Source organism: Belonocnema kinseyi, chromosome 1, assembly GCF_010883055.1.
Source record: "Belonocnema kinseyi isolate 2016_QV_RU_SX_M_011 chromosome 1, B_treatae_v1, whole genome shotgun sequence".
Classification (NCBI taxonomy): Eukaryota; Metazoa; Arthropoda; class Insecta; order Hymenoptera; family Cynipidae; genus Belonocnema; species Belonocnema kinseyi.
Window position 1 is genome coordinate 125,022,206 of NC_046657.1, and position 17,975 is coordinate 125,040,180.

The following is a 17,975-nucleotide window of genomic DNA, read 5'->3' on the forward strand; positions in this document are numbered from 1 at the left end:
TTCTGGATCAATCTGAAAAATCTCTATCCCATCCACACACTACTCCTTTCCCCTGCCGAGTGAGTCACGGCTACCCCGAAAGGGAAATGGCTTAATGGTGTATGGCATTCACGCAATTCGTGGAATTCGCGGAATTCACGGAATCAAAAGAATTTACGGAAATTAAGAAATTCATGAAAATGATGCAATTCATGGATTTCACAAACTTCATGGAATTCACGAGATTCAAGTAAATAGTGGAATTAATGAAATTCACGAAATTTAAGGAATTCATAAAATTCAATGAGCTAATGAAATTCAATTAAATCAGGGAATTCACGAAATGTATGAAATTCATGGAGTTCCATGAATTCCTTGAATTCCATTAATTTAATGAATTCCTTGAGTCCCTGGAATTCTGTGAATTGCATGAATTCCGTGAATTCCAGGTGTTACATGCATTCCGTGACTTCCTTGGATTCCGTAAATTCCGTGATTTACAGTCGATCCCACGAATTACTTGAATTCCGTGAATTCGTGAATTCAGTAAATTGTATAAATTACGTGAATTCCTTAAATTCATGGAATTCCATGAATTTCGCGAATCTAATGAATTCCGTGAATTTCGCAAATTCCTGGAATTACAAGAATTTTTTGAATATCTTGAATTCCATTAATTCTGTGAATTTCATGAATGCCATAAATTTCTCGATTCCCTTTAATTTTATGAATTCTGCGAATTCCGTGATTTTTATGAATTTCTTTAATTCCTTGCTTTCCATTCATTTCGCAAATTCCTTGAATTCCATAAATTCTACGAATTCCGTGAATTTCATGAATTACGTAAATTCCCTAAATTATATGAATTCCGTGAATTCCTCTATTTCAGTAAATTCCTCGAATTTCTTCAGTTAAAGGAATTCAATGAATTCCTATAATTTAATGAATTCCATTAAGTCCTTCAATTCATTAAATTTAATGAATTCCCCGAATCCAACGAATTTCGGGAATCCTTGGGATTCTATGGATTCTTTGAATTACTTGAATATCTTGAATTCCATTATTTTCGTGAATTTCATGAATGCCATAAATTTCTCTATTTCCGTTAATTCTATGAATTCCTTCAGTAAAATAAATTCCATGAATTCCTTCAATTCAATGAATTCCTTATATCCATTAAATTTCATGAATTCTGCGAATTCAATGAATTTCATGAATTTCGAGACTCCTTGGAATTCTATGAATTCCTAAAATTCGTTGAATATGTTGAATTCCATTATTTCCGTAAATTTCATAAATGCCATAAATTTCTCAATTTCCTTTAATACTATGAATGTTGCGAATTTAGTGATTGTTATGAATTTCTTGAATTCCATGCTTTCCATTAATTTCGTAAATTCCTTAAATTCCATAAATTTCGTGAGTTTCTTTATATTCATGAATTCTGAAAATTCCGTGACTTCTGTGCACTTCATAAATTCCTTCATTTCAATGAATTCTATGAATTCCATAAATGTTATGAATTTCGTGAATTTAATAAATTTCGTGAATTCCGAGAATTCCTTGAATCCGATGAACTCCGTGAATTCCTTGAATTTCATTAATTCCGTAATTTACTTGTGCACAATTTTCGTCTTACAAACGCTCTAATACATGTATTGAAATGCTGGATGGTGACTTCACGATTTACAACACTTACAATACATGTTTTGCAATTTCGTCATTCCAATACCATGGTTCCAACTTTACCTTACGAATATATTGCAGAAGTTTTGAAGAAGTTTTGTAGAATTTCAAACATTTTTAACGGTGCAGAAGAAAAGCTTTACTAATAATATGAAGTTGACTGCAAAGAACAGTATTAGGAAAAAGAAGCATTTGATAATGCTGAAAAAAAAAAGATTTGGAACATTATAATGAAGACAAAGAAGAAAAGCAGAAGTTGAAAATGATGAAAAAGAAGAAAACCCAAAAGAAAAGATTTAATAAGAAGATGATAAAAAGTAGAAAACACCAAAAATATGATGAAAAGATAGAGGTTGAAGGTCAAAGTGAGAAGAATATGAAGAAAAAATTGCGAAGAAGAAAAATTATGAATCTGAACCAAAAGATGAGGCAGAAAATGAAAGAAGAATATGCATCAGAAACACAGGATACAGAAGAAAAGGTTCACTAAGAAGATAAAGCAGACTACAGGGAATAATATTTTTAAAAAAAGTAGTTGATGAAGTGAAACAAATGAAGATTTAGAACATTATAATGAAGAAGAAGAGGGTCCAGAAGAAGTTAAAGATGATAATGAAGAAGACACAGAAAAAAGATTTATTAAGAAGATAGAAACTAGGAGGAAAACAAATTATGAAGAAGCAGAGGTTGAAGTGTAAATGGATAAGAACATGAACAAAATTTGGTGAAAAACAAAATTAAAAATCTGAATTCGAAGATGGTGCAGGAGACAAAAAATAATATAAGGAAAGAGAAACGCAGGATGCAGAAAAAGAATATGAAAAGTAGAGGAAGCATAGGATAAAGTTGAACCTTAGGAAGAAGACTAAGAAAATTATAATAGAGAAGAAAAGCTTGAAGAAGAAAACTTTAAATGAAAGTAGAAGAAGATTTTAAGGATAATGATGATGATGATGGATAGGGAGCCGAAAAAAGATTGAATAAGAAGAAAATATAAAGTAGAAGACTACAAAAATGTTAAGAAGAAGCAGATGTTAAAGTTGACGAGGAAGAAGATCATGAAGTAAATTGTGTGAAGACGAAAATAATTGAAAATAAAATAGAAAGCCTAAATAATAAGAAGATGAAGCAGAAGATGAGGAATAATTTAAAGATAAAGAAGCAAATGCTAAAAATGAACAAAAGAAGATCTAGAACATTATAATGAAGAATAAGAAGAAGAAGAAGAGCAAGAGGACGCAACAAGAAGGTTAAGAAAATTATAATGAAGAAGAAAATGATGATAAAGAAAATTATAATAAAGAGGAAGATGAAAAAGAATGAGATCAAGAAGAAAAAATGTTAGATTATCATAAAAAGAGGATACAAAAGAAAAATCAGTCAAAATATAGCTTCAAATATGTACTATACAAGTCGGAAGGAGACAGACATTTTTTCTGAATTATTGAGGATGGCTTTATCTTTCTCAGCTGAATTCCACTGTTTCTGATTTTAAATAAAAAATTTGTTTTCTTGAATTATCAACAATTATATTTTTTGTTGAATTTATCTGCTTCAAATATTTCATTATAAGTTGAAATGCTTTGTTAAACATTTTCTTTGATTGATAATCCCACTATTTTGTTAAATATTTTTCTTTTTCGGTTGAAGTATCAACAATTCTATTTTTTGTTGAGATTATATGTATTGTTTAAAAAGTCAACTATTTGTTTGAAAGTTAAAGTACTTGGTTCAACATTAAATTATTTCGTCAAAAAAAATGTTGTTCAAAATTCATCTTTTTTGCTAGAAATTTCATCTTCTCGGTTAAAAATGTAAATGGTTGATCATAAATTAATCTTAGAAATTGAAAGCGTTTCGTATTGAATTCAATGTATTAACCACAATACCTTTTTTTACGGATTTTTTCCGTTGTTTGTGAAAAATCACATTATTTTCCCTATTTTAAGTTTATTCTGGACTGTGAAGTATTTTAATGTTAAAAAGCATTTGACATTCGATACTTAACAAATTAAAATGCTTAAATGTCACTTTTTTTAATTTGAAACTTGAAAGAGGGAAAAATTTGATATTGTTAACGTTTAAAATTCAACAATTTTAAATAGAAAAGTAAAAAAGAAAAGAATTCTTAATTATAAGCGTAGAAAGAAGATTTTTTCATTTTCAGATTATTGAAAAATTTAAATTAACAATCATTTAAAATACAAAAATTTCAAACTGACGAGATTGGCACTGACACTATCTATATTTTAAGAAATTTTAATCTTTCAAAAAGGAAAAATTTTTGGGGGTTCCTTAATCTGGCTCGAAAGTCGAAAGCCCCTCTTATTTGGGTATCATATTTTTGGACACACATTTTAGGACTCGCCATTTGGGCCCTTTTTGCCTTAACTTTTGGGCCATATATTTTGGGACTTACATTTTGAGACTTAAAGTTTACGAATCGTTGTTTGAAATAATTTTGGTAACTTATTTTTGGGCCTAATATTTTGAGACTTGCAGTTTAGGACTCGCCATTCGGGTCCATTTTTGGCCCTTAATTTTCTGCCATATATTTCGAGGTTTATATTTTGGGACTTATAGTTTTAAATTGTCGTTTAGGCCCCCTTGGGCCATATATTTTGGGCCTTATATTTTAGGACTTGCAGTTTAAGGCTCGTTAATTGGGTCTTAAAGTTTACGAATCGTTATATGGGTTCTTTTTGGTAACTAATTTTTAGGCCTTATATTTTGAGACTGACAGTTTAGGAGTCCCAATTTTTGTCCATTTTTGGGCCTTAATTTTTAGGTTATATACTTGGCTCTTATATTATGGGGCTTATAGTTTTGGACTAGTCATTTGGGTTATATATTTTTGGGCCTTATATTTTGGGACTTACAGTTTAAGGCTCGTTATTCGGGCCATTACTGTAGCCCTATTTGATTGAAATTACAGTTTTGGACTCGCCATTGGGGTTTCTATTGTTGGGCCTCATTATGCATCTTATATTTTGGGACCTAAAGTTTAAGACTTGTTCTTTGGGACCTTTTTGCGGCCTTATTTTTTGGGCCATATATTTTGAGTCTTATGTATTGAGACTTTAAGTTAAGGACTCACCATTGAGCTTCTATTTTCAGTCCTTAATTTTTTGCCATATATTTTGGGCCTTATATTTTTGGACTTGTAGTTTGAGAATTGCCATTCGGACCCCTATTTTTGTCCCTTATTTTGGGTCATACATTTTGGGTCTTTTATCTTGAGATTTAAAGTTTAGGATTCGCCATATGGGTCTCTATTCTTCGTCCTTAATTTTTCTGCCAAATATTTTGGGCCTCATGTTTTTGGACTAACAGTTTGGGGCCCACCATAGAGAACCCTATTTTTGGGCCTTATTTTGGATCATATATTTCAAGACTCACAGTTTAAGAATCGTTATTTGGGCCTTTTTTCGGACCTCTATTTTTGAGACTTAAATTGACCATGATAAAATCTTAGAGCGCCTCTAAAATTGAAAATTTTACGACGAACAAAAGACCAATGGATCCAAGCACTAGAATCCGTCCCTGGCAGATCCCGGTCGTTTCCTTTGCTCCTTTCACGTGCCTAGAAGGCAGAACCTCGTGAGATGTCGGTCCGGGTGCAGTTCGTCTCGGATCAGGGGCCTTAAACCGGTCACAAAATCGCGTCGCGTCCCTGACAAAATTGGCGAAATGCCGCCAAATTGCCTCACCAGTCCTGGTCCAGTCCGGGGGTCAACACACCTTGAGCTGTCTTGCTCCTTGCTACGAAAAAGTGAACGTGAACGCGTCTTACTGGTCTCGAGTGTTGTGTCGCTTTCTCAACTCATTTCTACTGTCTGGCCTGAAAACGTTCCCTTGGGCCGGAAGTGTCTCCCGAACTTTTCTCATTGCCGGGACCATCTTTCTGGACTTCCGGCCCCTTGAAGAAAATCGAATTTTCCCACGTTTACTTGGACGATCTGCGTCGCCGTCCGCCATCTTGGAGAACGCAAGACTCCACTTTGTGATGCTATCTGGGAACCATAAGCGAGGATAAAAACAGTGAAAGACTTGAAACATCTGAATTGTAATTTCGCGGTTTTTTTTATCAATGAGTGCTTCTGGTTAAATGGTAATTGAAAGAGGGGCTTTCAACTCGAGTTTAAAATTGTCAGTGATTTTAATCGGTTGAATATAAATTGCTTATGTCATTTGAAGATGTGTAGCCATGGTTAGAAGAAGATAATGATAGATAATGGAAATAATGAGACAGTAGTAGTAGCAATAATAAAAAAATTTAAACGCTTAGCTATAACAACTAAAGAAATTACTATTATAGTAAAAGAAGTCGAGAATAATATCGAAAGGAGAGAAATTAATTATAATAAAAATAGAAACGGTATCAAGCTCTTCTGAAAGTAATTGATGAAAGAATGAACCATCATCGAAAAACAACAAGTGAAAGGAATATTTGGACAGTTTCACGTGTTTGTTTTTTAGGAGAGAACCTTCACACTTGTGTGAACGATGTCTGTGTGGACGAATGTACCGCGGGCACTTCGACCCAGTTATTAATAAGACTTTCTCTTTTATTTTAGCCATGGACTGGCGGGGGGCCACGCTGACGATTCTGTTGGTGAGTAATTTAATTTTCTTAATTTTTCATTCTTATCTCTAAAAATTTCATCCCTCCTGGCCTCGGACTCACCACACGCTTTAGCCTCACACACGTAGCGTTACACTCGTAGCGTCACACTCGTAGAGTCACACACGTAGAGTCACACGCAATGCTATTTTCAGTGATTTTTGATTTCCCCCGACCTCTTGTGACAATTTGTTACATTTAAAAGATTGTCTCAGTAGATAAGGGCTCGTCCATAAACCCTTTTCCCTTTTTTTAAATAACCTTGTTTTTCCGCTTAGAACTGAATTAATAGAATCCAATAATAAATAATTAAATTTTTAAACTAAAAAATATGAATCCTGAACGAAAAATAGTTACATTACGTTATTTTAGTTAAAATTGTAATAATTCATTAACTAAAGAATAATATTTCAAATAATCATTAAAATTAATTTTTAATACTTCAAAAATATTAGTTTAGAAAACACTATTTTCTCAAATTCGTGACACTATTTACACTATTTTCGATCTCTGAAGTGAGTGCGATGGTAAGATTAACCTATTTATTCTCCCATTTGTACTAATAATGTATTAATTTTAGAATATATTGTAAAGTGGGGCTAAGCGGTACATATTGGGGTAAAGCGGTACACACGGATTTCTTCATTTTATGAATTGATATGATTTTTTCTAGGTAAAAAAGGGTCTCTCGCTTTACCCCGAGTGACCCATTTACCCTATGTGCCCCACCAATAATATTTAGAATTGAAGTAAAGTTTCTGCTATTAATTATTGATAATTTAAAAAATTTATTTAATATCGCGGGAAAATCTTGGTTATACAACTTTAGTATCTCTTTATATGGAAATGCTACGTGGCTGTTTAAAAACGTCAAAGAAGAAATATGAGTTTTCTTAATGGCTATATGAATATTATTATTAAATGTTTATATTATCATGAAAGAAGGATTAATAACCCAATAATTGGCTTTAGTGCAATTTTCCATATGTTCCTTAGAAAAATGCGATCCGGTTCTCCATTACTTCTTGGCATCCAGCATGCTCGATGTTGGCTGCCATTTATCAAATAAGAGAGGTATGAGGGTTCCTGATACTTGTAATTAACTCTGAACACTAATTATTAAATATTACACCCTTATAAGGCAATATTTAATGATTAACAGTAAGTATCATATATTTTATATTTAATATTCTGTAGAAGGAATCTTCTAAGCTGGGTATCTTTAAGAATTAACCGAATTACGTTTAAAAATTAACTGGATCACAGTTAAAAATTAACCAGGAATACGGTTCAAACCGAATCTAAATAAGCCAAAATGGGTTTATAATTAACCATATTTGGATAAAAATTAGTTTAACCTGGTTCAACCTTAACAAATAGCTGGTACATTTTGATCTCAGTCCAGGTATTAAAGGAGCCATTAATTAATTAAAATTTACCTAAAAGTAAAAATAACGTAATCGGTTCATATTGAATCAGATGGGCTTTTTAAAACCAAAATCAGTTTTGTTTTTAACTGTATCAAGAAAATAAATTTGTGCTCCAGAAATTTTGGTCTAAATGAAAAGGATTTGTTACAGCCAAAAAAATTATGTTTTAAAATCAACCGAAATATAGTTAGAAATTAACCAGAATACGGGTCAAACCAAACCAAAATAAAATTGGACTAAAAGTGAACCGTATTTTAGTTAAAAATGAGTCTAATCTGGTTCAATTTTAACAGATATGTGGTTAATTTGAATCGAAATCTAGGTATTAAAGGAGCCAGTAATCAATTAAAATTAACCTACAACTAAAAAGAACGTTACCGGTTTAAATTAAACCAGATTGGGCTTATTTTAATTCCAAAATCAGTTTCATTTTGAACGAGTTAAAAAGAATAAATTCGTATTGACACGAGACATTTTAGTAAAAATGAAAATTATTATTTTTTCTGACAGAACCAAATTACGATTGAAAAATTAACTGGACTACAGTTAGAAATTTAACCAGATTACGGGTCAAACATAAATCAAATAAAATTGGGTTAAAAATAAACCGTATTTCGGCTGAAAATTATTTTAATCTCGTTCAATTTTATGATAAATTAAAGTCCAGGTATGAAGTGAGCCAATAATTTATTAAAATTGACCTGTTCACATTGAACCGGATTCGGTTTCTTTTTGTACCGAAATCAGTTTCATTTTCAACAAAATTAAGACAATAAATTCTAACGCAAGGAATTTTGGTTAAAATAAAAAAAATCCTGCCAGGACTGAATTACGTTTTAAAGTTTTTCGGATTACAGTTAAAAAATAACCAGATTACGGGTCAAATGGCACCCAAATAAGCCAAATTGGGTTAAAAATAAACATATTTCAGTTAAACATTATTATAACCTGGTGAAATTTTAACAGATATCTGGTTCATTTTAATCGAAGTTTATGTATTGAAGGAGCCAATAATTAATTAAAGTTGACCTATAACTAAAACGAACGTTATCGATTCAAATTGAACCAGATTAAGTCTTTTTTGCTAAAATCAGTTTTATTTTGAACATGATTAGGAAAATAAATTCATATTGACCCAAGAAATTTCAGGTTGAAATGGAAGAAAATTATGGAAGAACCGAAATAACGTTTTAAAATTAACTAGATTGCAGTTATAAATTAACCAGAATACGGGTCAAACTGAACCCTGATAAGTCAGATGGGGTGAAAAATAGACCATATTTCAGTTAAAAATTATTCTAATCTGGTTCAATTTTAAGAGATATCAAAGTTCAGGTAATAAAGGAGCTAAAAAATAATTAAATTCAAATGATTTGATATCAGAATTTAATTAATTACGCTTGTCGACAAAATAACACTATTATTCTATAATTAATTAAAATTGATCTATAGCTAAAACGAACGTTTTCGATTTAAATTGAACCAGTTTGGTTTTTTCACACCAAAATAAGTTTTGTTTTTAACTTGATCAAGAAAATAAATTCGTTCGTCAAAATTAAAAGGATTATTTCTACTAGGATCGAATTAAGTTTGAAAATTACCCGGATTCCAGTTATAAATTAACCAGATTACGGGTAAAATCGAAACCAAATAAAATTGGGTTAAAAATGGACTATATTTCAGTTAAAAACTAGTCTAACTTGCTTTAATACTAACCGATATCTGGTTCATTTTGACCTAAAGTCCAGGTTTTAAAGGAGACAATCAATTAAAATTGACCCATTACTTGAAATAAACGTTAAATTTTCAAATTGAACCAGATTGGGTTTCTTTTTATACCAAAATCAGTTTCGTTTTTAACTGGATCAAGAAAATCAATTCGCGCGCAAGACATTTTGGTCAAAATAATAAAAAGGATTATTTCTGCAAGGACCTAATTTTGTTTTGAAATTACCCGGATTACAGTCATAAATTTAACAGATTACGGGTCAAATCGAAACCAAATAAAATGGGATTAAAAATGGACTATATTTCAGTACATGTTTTAAAGGAGATATTAATGCATTAAAATTGTCCCATAACTGAAATGAACCTGAAACGAACCTGAAACTGAATTGAACCAGATTGGGTTCGTTTTAAACTTCAATATTTGAATGAAGATGATAAATTTGTCATAAAATTCTTCATTTTGCCAAAATTATCCTGAACAAAAAACACCTTTTTCAATCTTTTTAAAGGTCTCCAGCATGTGTCACTTAGGTTCCAAGGGCACTTACCGGGGTTCGAATCCCAACAGATTTCTTTTTCCTTTTAACCTTTTATCAAACTAAAAATCCCAAATAATCGACTTCTTTTAACCTCAAATAACACCTCATCCACAAAAATAATAATTTCTAATAAAAATAATGGGCAAAAACTGATTCAACTAAATCCAGCTATTTCAGATTCTCTTTTCTGTATTAAAGTTGGGTTCTTATTTATGTACCTTTTAAAATCGCATTCTAGAATAGTGCATCAGCCATTGTGTTTAAAGTACTGATTATTGTTGATAAAATTGTCTATTATGCTCGCTTGCCATTTGCGACAAGAGTCGCGAAATTTATTGGCGATAGGAAAGAGACGTGGGCGTGTCTCAAATAAGTCTTTCATTTCGCGAGATTGCAGCACGGTTGTACTTTCTCTATCGAGGGCCCGTGTCGTGCGATAAAACGTGCGTGCTCTGGTACCTGGATTAAATTGTGAAAATATATGTGTTTGTGTAAAAGCGAGTACATGCATGTATGTGAATATAAAATTTGATTAACGTGTATGATTTTGTTATATATGTTGAGTAGGAATGCTTTGATTATGTAAGCCTTTGTTGGCATAACGCGAATGCATCGCGCCTTCAAATCCTTTAGAGACTGAGTTTATTTGATTGTGAGCCTGGTCGCGTGCCGGACGCGCTCGGTAGGTCACGGTGACCGAATCTCGGTCGGGGTTTCCACAAAAAGGATTTTTTTACCTTTTACTTCAGCGGATTCCTCAAAAAAGATTCCGAGAATAATAAAGCATGAGAAGAAGATGCAGAAGAAAACGTGAAGAAGTGTTGAAGTGTTGAAGATGATGATCATGAAGAAGATGGAGAACAATTTTCAGAAGCTTATAGAGAAGAAGAAGAAGAAGAGAATGCACAAGAAAATCAAGCATCAGAAATAGATGACGAGTAATACAAAGAATAATACCCAGAAGAAGAAACAAAGAATAAAGTTGAAACAAAAGATTAGAACAGTCCTAATAAACAAGAAGAGGATGAAGTTGTAAAGAGGTTGCAGCAGAATATTAAGAAGCTGATAAAGAACAAGTGAATGCAAAAGAAATGGTAAAATTAGAAGATGAAGTACAAGATAAGAAAGCATAAGAAGAAGAAACAGAGGATAGAGTGGACAAGGAAAAAGACAAGAAGATTTAAATAAATCAGAAGAGGATCAACAGGAACACATGAAGAATTTAAAGATGATGATGATTATGATGATAATGAGAAACAGGATGCAGAAGAAATATTGAAGTAAGAAGATAATGAAGAGGAGGACAAATAAAGCTAGGAAGAATTGAAGAGGACAATGGCGATCATGAAGATGTAGAAAATTGTTCAGAAGCTTATAGAGAAGAAGTAAAAAAGAGTTTGCAGAAGAAAAGTTTGCATTAGAAATACATAAGGTGCAATAGAAAGAACATCCAGAAGATTAGGACAATTTTAATAAACAAGAAGAGGATGAAGAAGAATGTACAAAGAATTGGAAGAAGATGTTTTTGAAAAGATGATGTAGAATAGAAGGTGAAATAACGAGAAGATGAAATACAATATAAGACAGTATAGGAAGAAGAAACGGACATTGAAACATAATTTGAAAATGATGATAGGAAGCAATTGTGGAATAAAAATATGTGGAAGAGCTGAGAAAGTAAGGATAAGATGAATGGAAAATAATGATAGAGATCATAAAGAAGATGGAGAACAATGATCTGAGGCTTATAGAGAAGAAGAAGAGGATGCAGAAGAAAAATTTGCATTAGTAATACATGAAGTACAATACAAAGAAGAATATTCAGAAGAATCATCGGAGGATAACTTTGAAACAGAAGATAAGAACAATTTCAATAAACAAGAGGAAGATAAAGAACGCAGAAAAAATTAGAAGAAGATGATAATGTTGAAGAGAAGATGCAATAGAATGTTAAGAAGCTGATAAAGAACATGTGGATGCAGAAGGAAAGGTGAAATAAGTAGTATCAAGTAGTTAAGTATCAAGGTGAAATAAGTAGTAGAAGTACAAGATAAGAATGCATATGAAGAAGAAACAGAGGATTAAGTTAACAAGGTAAAAGACCAAGAAAATTAAAATAAATGAGAAGAGGATCGACAGGAACGCACGATGAATTTAAAGATGATGATGATGATGTTGATAATAAACATGATGCAGAAGAAAAAGTCGAGTTAGAAGATGATGAAGAGCAGGTCAAATAAGGATAGGGTTAATTGAAGTTAATGATAGCGATCATAAATAAGAAGGAGAACAATGTTCAGAAGCTTATAGAGAAGAAGAAGATACAGAAGAAAAATTTTCGTCAGAAATACATAAAGCACAATAGAGAGAAGAATATCCAGAAGAAGAAACAGACGATAAACTTGAAAGAAAAGATTAGGAAAATTTTAATAAAAAAGAAGACGATGAGAATAATGCACACAGAATTAAAAGAAGATGATGAAGTTGTAAAGAAGATGCTGTAGCCTATTAAGAAGCTAATAAAGAACAAGTGAATGCAGAAGAAAAGGTGAATCTGAGAATAAAATTGGAATAGAAGTTGAGTAGACAAATTATAATGAAGAAAAAGTTTAAGAAAAAGATGATCAGAAGAAAGTAGAAGATGCAGAGGAATAGATTCTCTAAGAAGAAGATGCAGTAAAAGGAAATGTGAAACATGAACGAGAAGAAGAAAAGGAAGAATAAATAGAGAAAAGGTAGCAAAGAAAGAAGCCGACTAAGAAAAGTTGAATGCAGAAGAGTATGAAGAAGGAAACTGATGAAAAGAAGATGAAGAAGCTGATCAAGAACAAGTAGATGCTGTAGAAAATATGAAATAAGAATATTAAGCCTACAACTATTAAAATTAATAAGTAGCGGATTAACCAGAATATACGAATAATTTGAGGATGATGATTGTGAGAAAGAGGATGCAGAAGAAACGCTGGAATAAGAAGATAAAGAAGAGCAGGAGAAATAAGAATTGGAAGGAAAATCTGAGAATAAAGTAAGAAATGAAGATGATTAGAAAAATCACAATTAAGAAAGAGTTGAAGATAAGAATGTTGATAAGGACAAAGTTAAAGATGCAGAAGATGAAATAAGAAGAAAATTAAGTAAAAGGCAATTAAAAATATCAAAAAAAGGAATGAGGATAGGAAATTAAAAAAGAAACAGAGCCGAAAGTTTTAAAAAAGAAAATAACTAAGAAAATTACAATTGAGAAGAGAATAAAGAAGAAAACGTACCTACAGAAAAAATTGAAGAAGATGATGAAGAAGTGGAAGAAGAATAATATCAAGAAGTTAAATGAGAAGATGCAGAGAATGCATAAGAAAAGTTTGAATAAGAAGAAGATAAAGTAGACGAAAGCAGCAATATAAAGAAGTAGAGAATAAAGGAAACTGAGAATAAAGGAGCAGAGTATAAGGTTTAAAATGAAATAGACTAAGAAAATGAAAATGAATAAGAAGAGAATCAACAAGAACACATCAAGAATTTGAAGATGATGCTGATGAGAGAGTGGATTCAGACGAAAAGGTGGAATAAGAAGAAGATTAAGTGAATAATAAATAGAATAGGTAGAGAAATCTAAAAATAAAGTTGAAAATGTTGATGATTAGACAAATTATAATGAATACAAAGCTAAAGAAAAGGATCTTGATGAAAAATGTAGGAGGAAACATATCTGAGCTAAAGAAAAGAATAAGAAAAGTTTAAATAAGAATTAAATGAATTTAAAAACGCGGACAGTTATGAAGAAGGAAGAGAAGACAAATTTTAAAAGGAAGCTGATTAAAAAATGATAATGGGCAAGAAGAAGGATTTGTATAAGACAATGATGAAAAAGAGAATGCAAAAGATGATTAAAAGCTGCTGAAGAACAAGAGTGCGCAGAATGAGACGTAGAAAAAGAGACACATGAAGTGGAAGATAAATAAAATGAAAAAGAAGCAGAGAATAAAATTAAACTAGAAGAAGATGATAATAAAAAAATAGAAGTTGCAGAAGAAATGCAGTAGAAAACATAAAGATGCTATAGAATATAATTATGACGAACAGAATGCATAGCAGCAAAAAAGTTATCGAAAAATAAATCACGAAGAAGTTGAAGAAGATGCCGGTAAATCCAAAGATACATTTATGATAATTGCAGAACCGCTTAGCCTTTTTTAAAAGTTCCTAGTCTTATTTTAAAGCTTATATCTCAAAGTTTATCACCAAAAAAGTGTAAAATCTTTTCCATGACTTCTTTTCAGCATATAGATAGTTTTATTTTGATTCACAAAAGCAAAACTTCCTAACTTACATGATGACCTTGAATTACATTTTAAATTGATAGAAATACCTTGAACAGTAATTAATCATTAAAAGAGAAGCAATTTCCGTTTGTGAGCAATCAAGGTTCAACCTGACAGACGCTACAATGTCGTCAGCTTCTTCAACGATATAATCACTGATTACACAATCTCTGTAATAATTGACAATTACGGTAAACTTGAAGTTTACGCCGAATGAACAGCGACTGAAAACAGAAGCTGTGAATTCCTAGCTTCACGCCAAATTGACCCGTTATAGTTCTTTCATTTTGGTACTTTGACTATTACAGATACAACTTTTCACTAATCTGCAATCTAAAAAAACTCTTACTATTAGCAGGTAATTAGGTACCGATGTAATGAATCTTTTTGCGGTGAAGGTTCTAAATTTAAATATCATTATGAATTGGTGAAAGTAAGTAAGCTTCTCAAGTATGTAGGCAGTTTTTACTTTTATTTTCAACTTGTTTTTCAATTTTTTTTTTTGTTATCTTGGCTGACGATGACTTGTCGAATCTAAGTGCATATCAGCGAGAACACGAGTTAGCACAATTTAGTAGCCACGCCTACTTTTACTTCGTATTCTTTTAAATATCGACAGGATCTGAACTGCTCGTTTCGCAGACATTATACTAGAGACTGGCCAATCCCTCCAATCTCCGGCAGTGCCGGAAATGCAAAAAAATGAATGACAACGCCCTAAAGAGCTGCAATTGGGCCACACATCTTGAATAGTTCAATCAGCTTTTCTGCAGTGTCATCACATCGAATTCCAGTTGATCAATTTGATCTCTAAATTGATTATAAATGATATCAACAGTATATATCGCCTAAACTCTACGTATCAGCGTATGTGCATCGCCTAGACGCTATGTGACTCCGTATGTGCATCGCTTAAATTCCACGTGGCAGCGTATGTGCATCGCCTAAGCACTATGTGACTTCGTATGTGCATCGCATAAACTATACGTGGCGATTTACATCGCCTAAACTTTACGTAGCTGTGTATCTGCATCGCTCAAATTTTACTAGGCTTAAACTTTAACTTTAAGTGGCGGTCTCCTAGTATGTACATCACTTACACTCTACATGGCGGTCTATTTTCATTGCCTAAGCTCTGCGTGACAGTGTATGTGCATCGCTTAAATTCTATGTGGTAATGTATATCGCCTAAACCCTAAGTTGCGATGCACATCGGCTGAAATCTACGTGACGGTTCATGTGCATCGCTTAAACTCTATTTGAAGGGGTGTGTGCGTCGCCTAAACATGTACGTTTAAAATCCATCGATTTAAAATCCAATCCATCTGTTTCAATTCATTTTAGCCAAATTATTATGTCTAAATGAAAAGCTATTTTAATTAACCGAATTATGTTTCAAAGTAAACTGATCGTTTGAAATGAACGGAAAAATGGATCAAAATGAATCCTACTTGTTTCAACTTTGACAGAAATACTAATCATGTCTCAAGAGACATACTTAAAATTGAATAAAATTTTACTTCAAGTTAAAAAGAACCTGGTTTCATATTAAACCGTAAATTAGTTTATATATTTTACAAACATAAATTGAGACAGATAAATTCATATTTCTTGATTTTGATAAAAAAGAACAGAAGTTCTCTCAAAGCGATCCGGATGGCAATTTGAAATGAACTCAAGCTGGTCCAATTTAACCCGAGACTCGGTTCATTTCGAACAGGCTCACAGTAAATCTGAGAGATATTTTTAGTCTGAAGTTAGATAAAAACGTTTCAAATAATTGAAAACTACAATTATCCAGCGCCAGATAAGTTTCAGCTGCAAGCGGATTAAAATGATCTCACATCGGATAATTATTTGTCAATTGTTCGCAACGTTTTTGTCCAACTTCATATGAGAAATATCCTTGAGATTTTCTGTACTGGATGTGAAAAATACTCAAGAATTAAAATTTAAAAACAGAAATATAAATATATGAGCTGATAGAAATTAAGTACCATAAGAACTTTATTTTGCCAAATTTTACCCATATTACGGTATAAAATAAATCCAATTCATTGTTAGTGAATTCCAGTGAAAGTCTTAAGTCCGTATAATATTTTCACAGTTATCCTTGAAAATAAATCAACTTTTAGTTTAAACTGAATGTAATCCAAAAATTGGTTCTTATGGTTGCTTTCTTATGGTTAAAATGAACCAAAGCTTTTTTAAAACGAACCGTATTCAAGTTTAGAATTAACCCAATATGGTTTAATTCAAACCTAAGCTCGGTTCACTTTAAAGAATCTTGCAGGGCAAAATACTTTTGGTAAAAAAAATAATAATTGAGTACTAATAAGCTTACAGAAACGAAATACTGTAAGAAATTTAGTTTGACTTAATATCAGTTTAAAATGCGTTAACTTTGTTTAATTGACCCCAAAATTGGGTTTGTTTCAAACAAACCTAAACTGCAAAATATTTTTCTACCTTAGATGTTAAAGATACACCATAACAAAAACAACAAAGTTTTAAAGGCTTTATTTCATTTAAAAATCACCCGGATTTTGGTTCAAAATGAACATACCCTATTTCACTTTAAACATAATCTAACTGACCAATAAGTTCCCCTTAAAATAATTTAATTAAAATGGAGATGCAATAGAAATAAACGATTGGAAAAGGTTTATTCAAAACTAACCGGATCTAGGAGAAATATTAACTCGAAACGGTTCAATTTAATCCCAAATTCGATTAATTTTTGATCAAATGAACTGAAAGTGGTTTAAGTTGAATCGAAATGTGTGTTCATTTTGAACGAAATCAGGTTCTTGTAAATAATCATTTTTTTCATTTTTTTTTTTTAATATACAACTAATAAATTTTTGTTTTATAATTGAGTTATTATTCAGTTTAATTTTTGTATTTCAGCAAGACAGATATTTCTGTGTCTTTCTGGCTTCCCTGTAAGTTGCATAGGAAGCGTAATAAACTCTGCAAATATTTAAACTGGTCTAACGGCACGCATCCGACCAAAAGGGGGGAACATAAAGCGGGTGTGTGCCGACGCGACACGACGTAGCGGCTCTTTGAGGTGCGAGAGGTTCCTTAAACACACAAAGTCACGTTACCTTGCCTTCGTGAAGACAATTATTCTCAGAATTCAAGCCACAAAAGTCAATGGACTCCAGTTCGTCCAATTAGAATTCAGCGTCTGGTTATATAACTTGAAAAAAAAGGAAAATAAATTAAAAGTGAATTGTAAAATAAAAAAGTAAATTTTTATTTACATAAAAATTCTAATGTTAGCATCCCATAATAGCATCGTTCTCTGTCCTTTTTGGGTTTTTACAATTGTTTAAATAATGTAATTTTATTCATTTGGAACTAAGAATGTAAGTGGGGTAAAGTGCTTCTCACTTACATTGTAAGTTGCAAATTAATAAAACTGTATTATTTAAAGAAAGTAAAAACTCAAATGGATCAGGTATTGATCCCCTGATAGATTTCGTTTAGGTTTTCAAAATTTCAGTTAAATGTTTTTTTAGTATAAAAGTACACTACATTAGCATAAATAAAGTACAAGAATTTGGGGTCGCTGATTATGAACCTGGTGTCCGCTGACCTTTATCGCGTCAGGTTTAAGGTCATTTGAAAGTTAAATCGATAAAAAACGCTGAAAAAAAATGTC

At 31.8% G+C, this 17,975-nt stretch overlaps 1 protein-coding gene across 3 annotated transcripts in view; it reads left to right on the forward strand.

Annotated features, from left to right (window-relative positions):
• Nucleotides 1-17,975, forward strand: part of LOC117167373 — a 209,052-nt gene that overhangs the window by 12,240 nt on the left and 178,837 nt on the right. The window contains exon 2 of one of the 3 annotated variants that reach the window (XM_033352261.1): nt 6,243-6,280. In XM_033352261.1, coding sequence (XP_033208152.1) covers nt 6,245-6,280 — 36 coding nt within the window. In that variant the 5' untranslated portion in view covers nt 6,243-6,244. Of the gene's footprint in view, nt 1-6,177; nt 6,281-10,111; nt 13,012-17,975 lie in introns of those variants that run through there. The other 2 variants (XM_033352254.1, XM_033352269.1) reach the window with 2 other exon arrangements.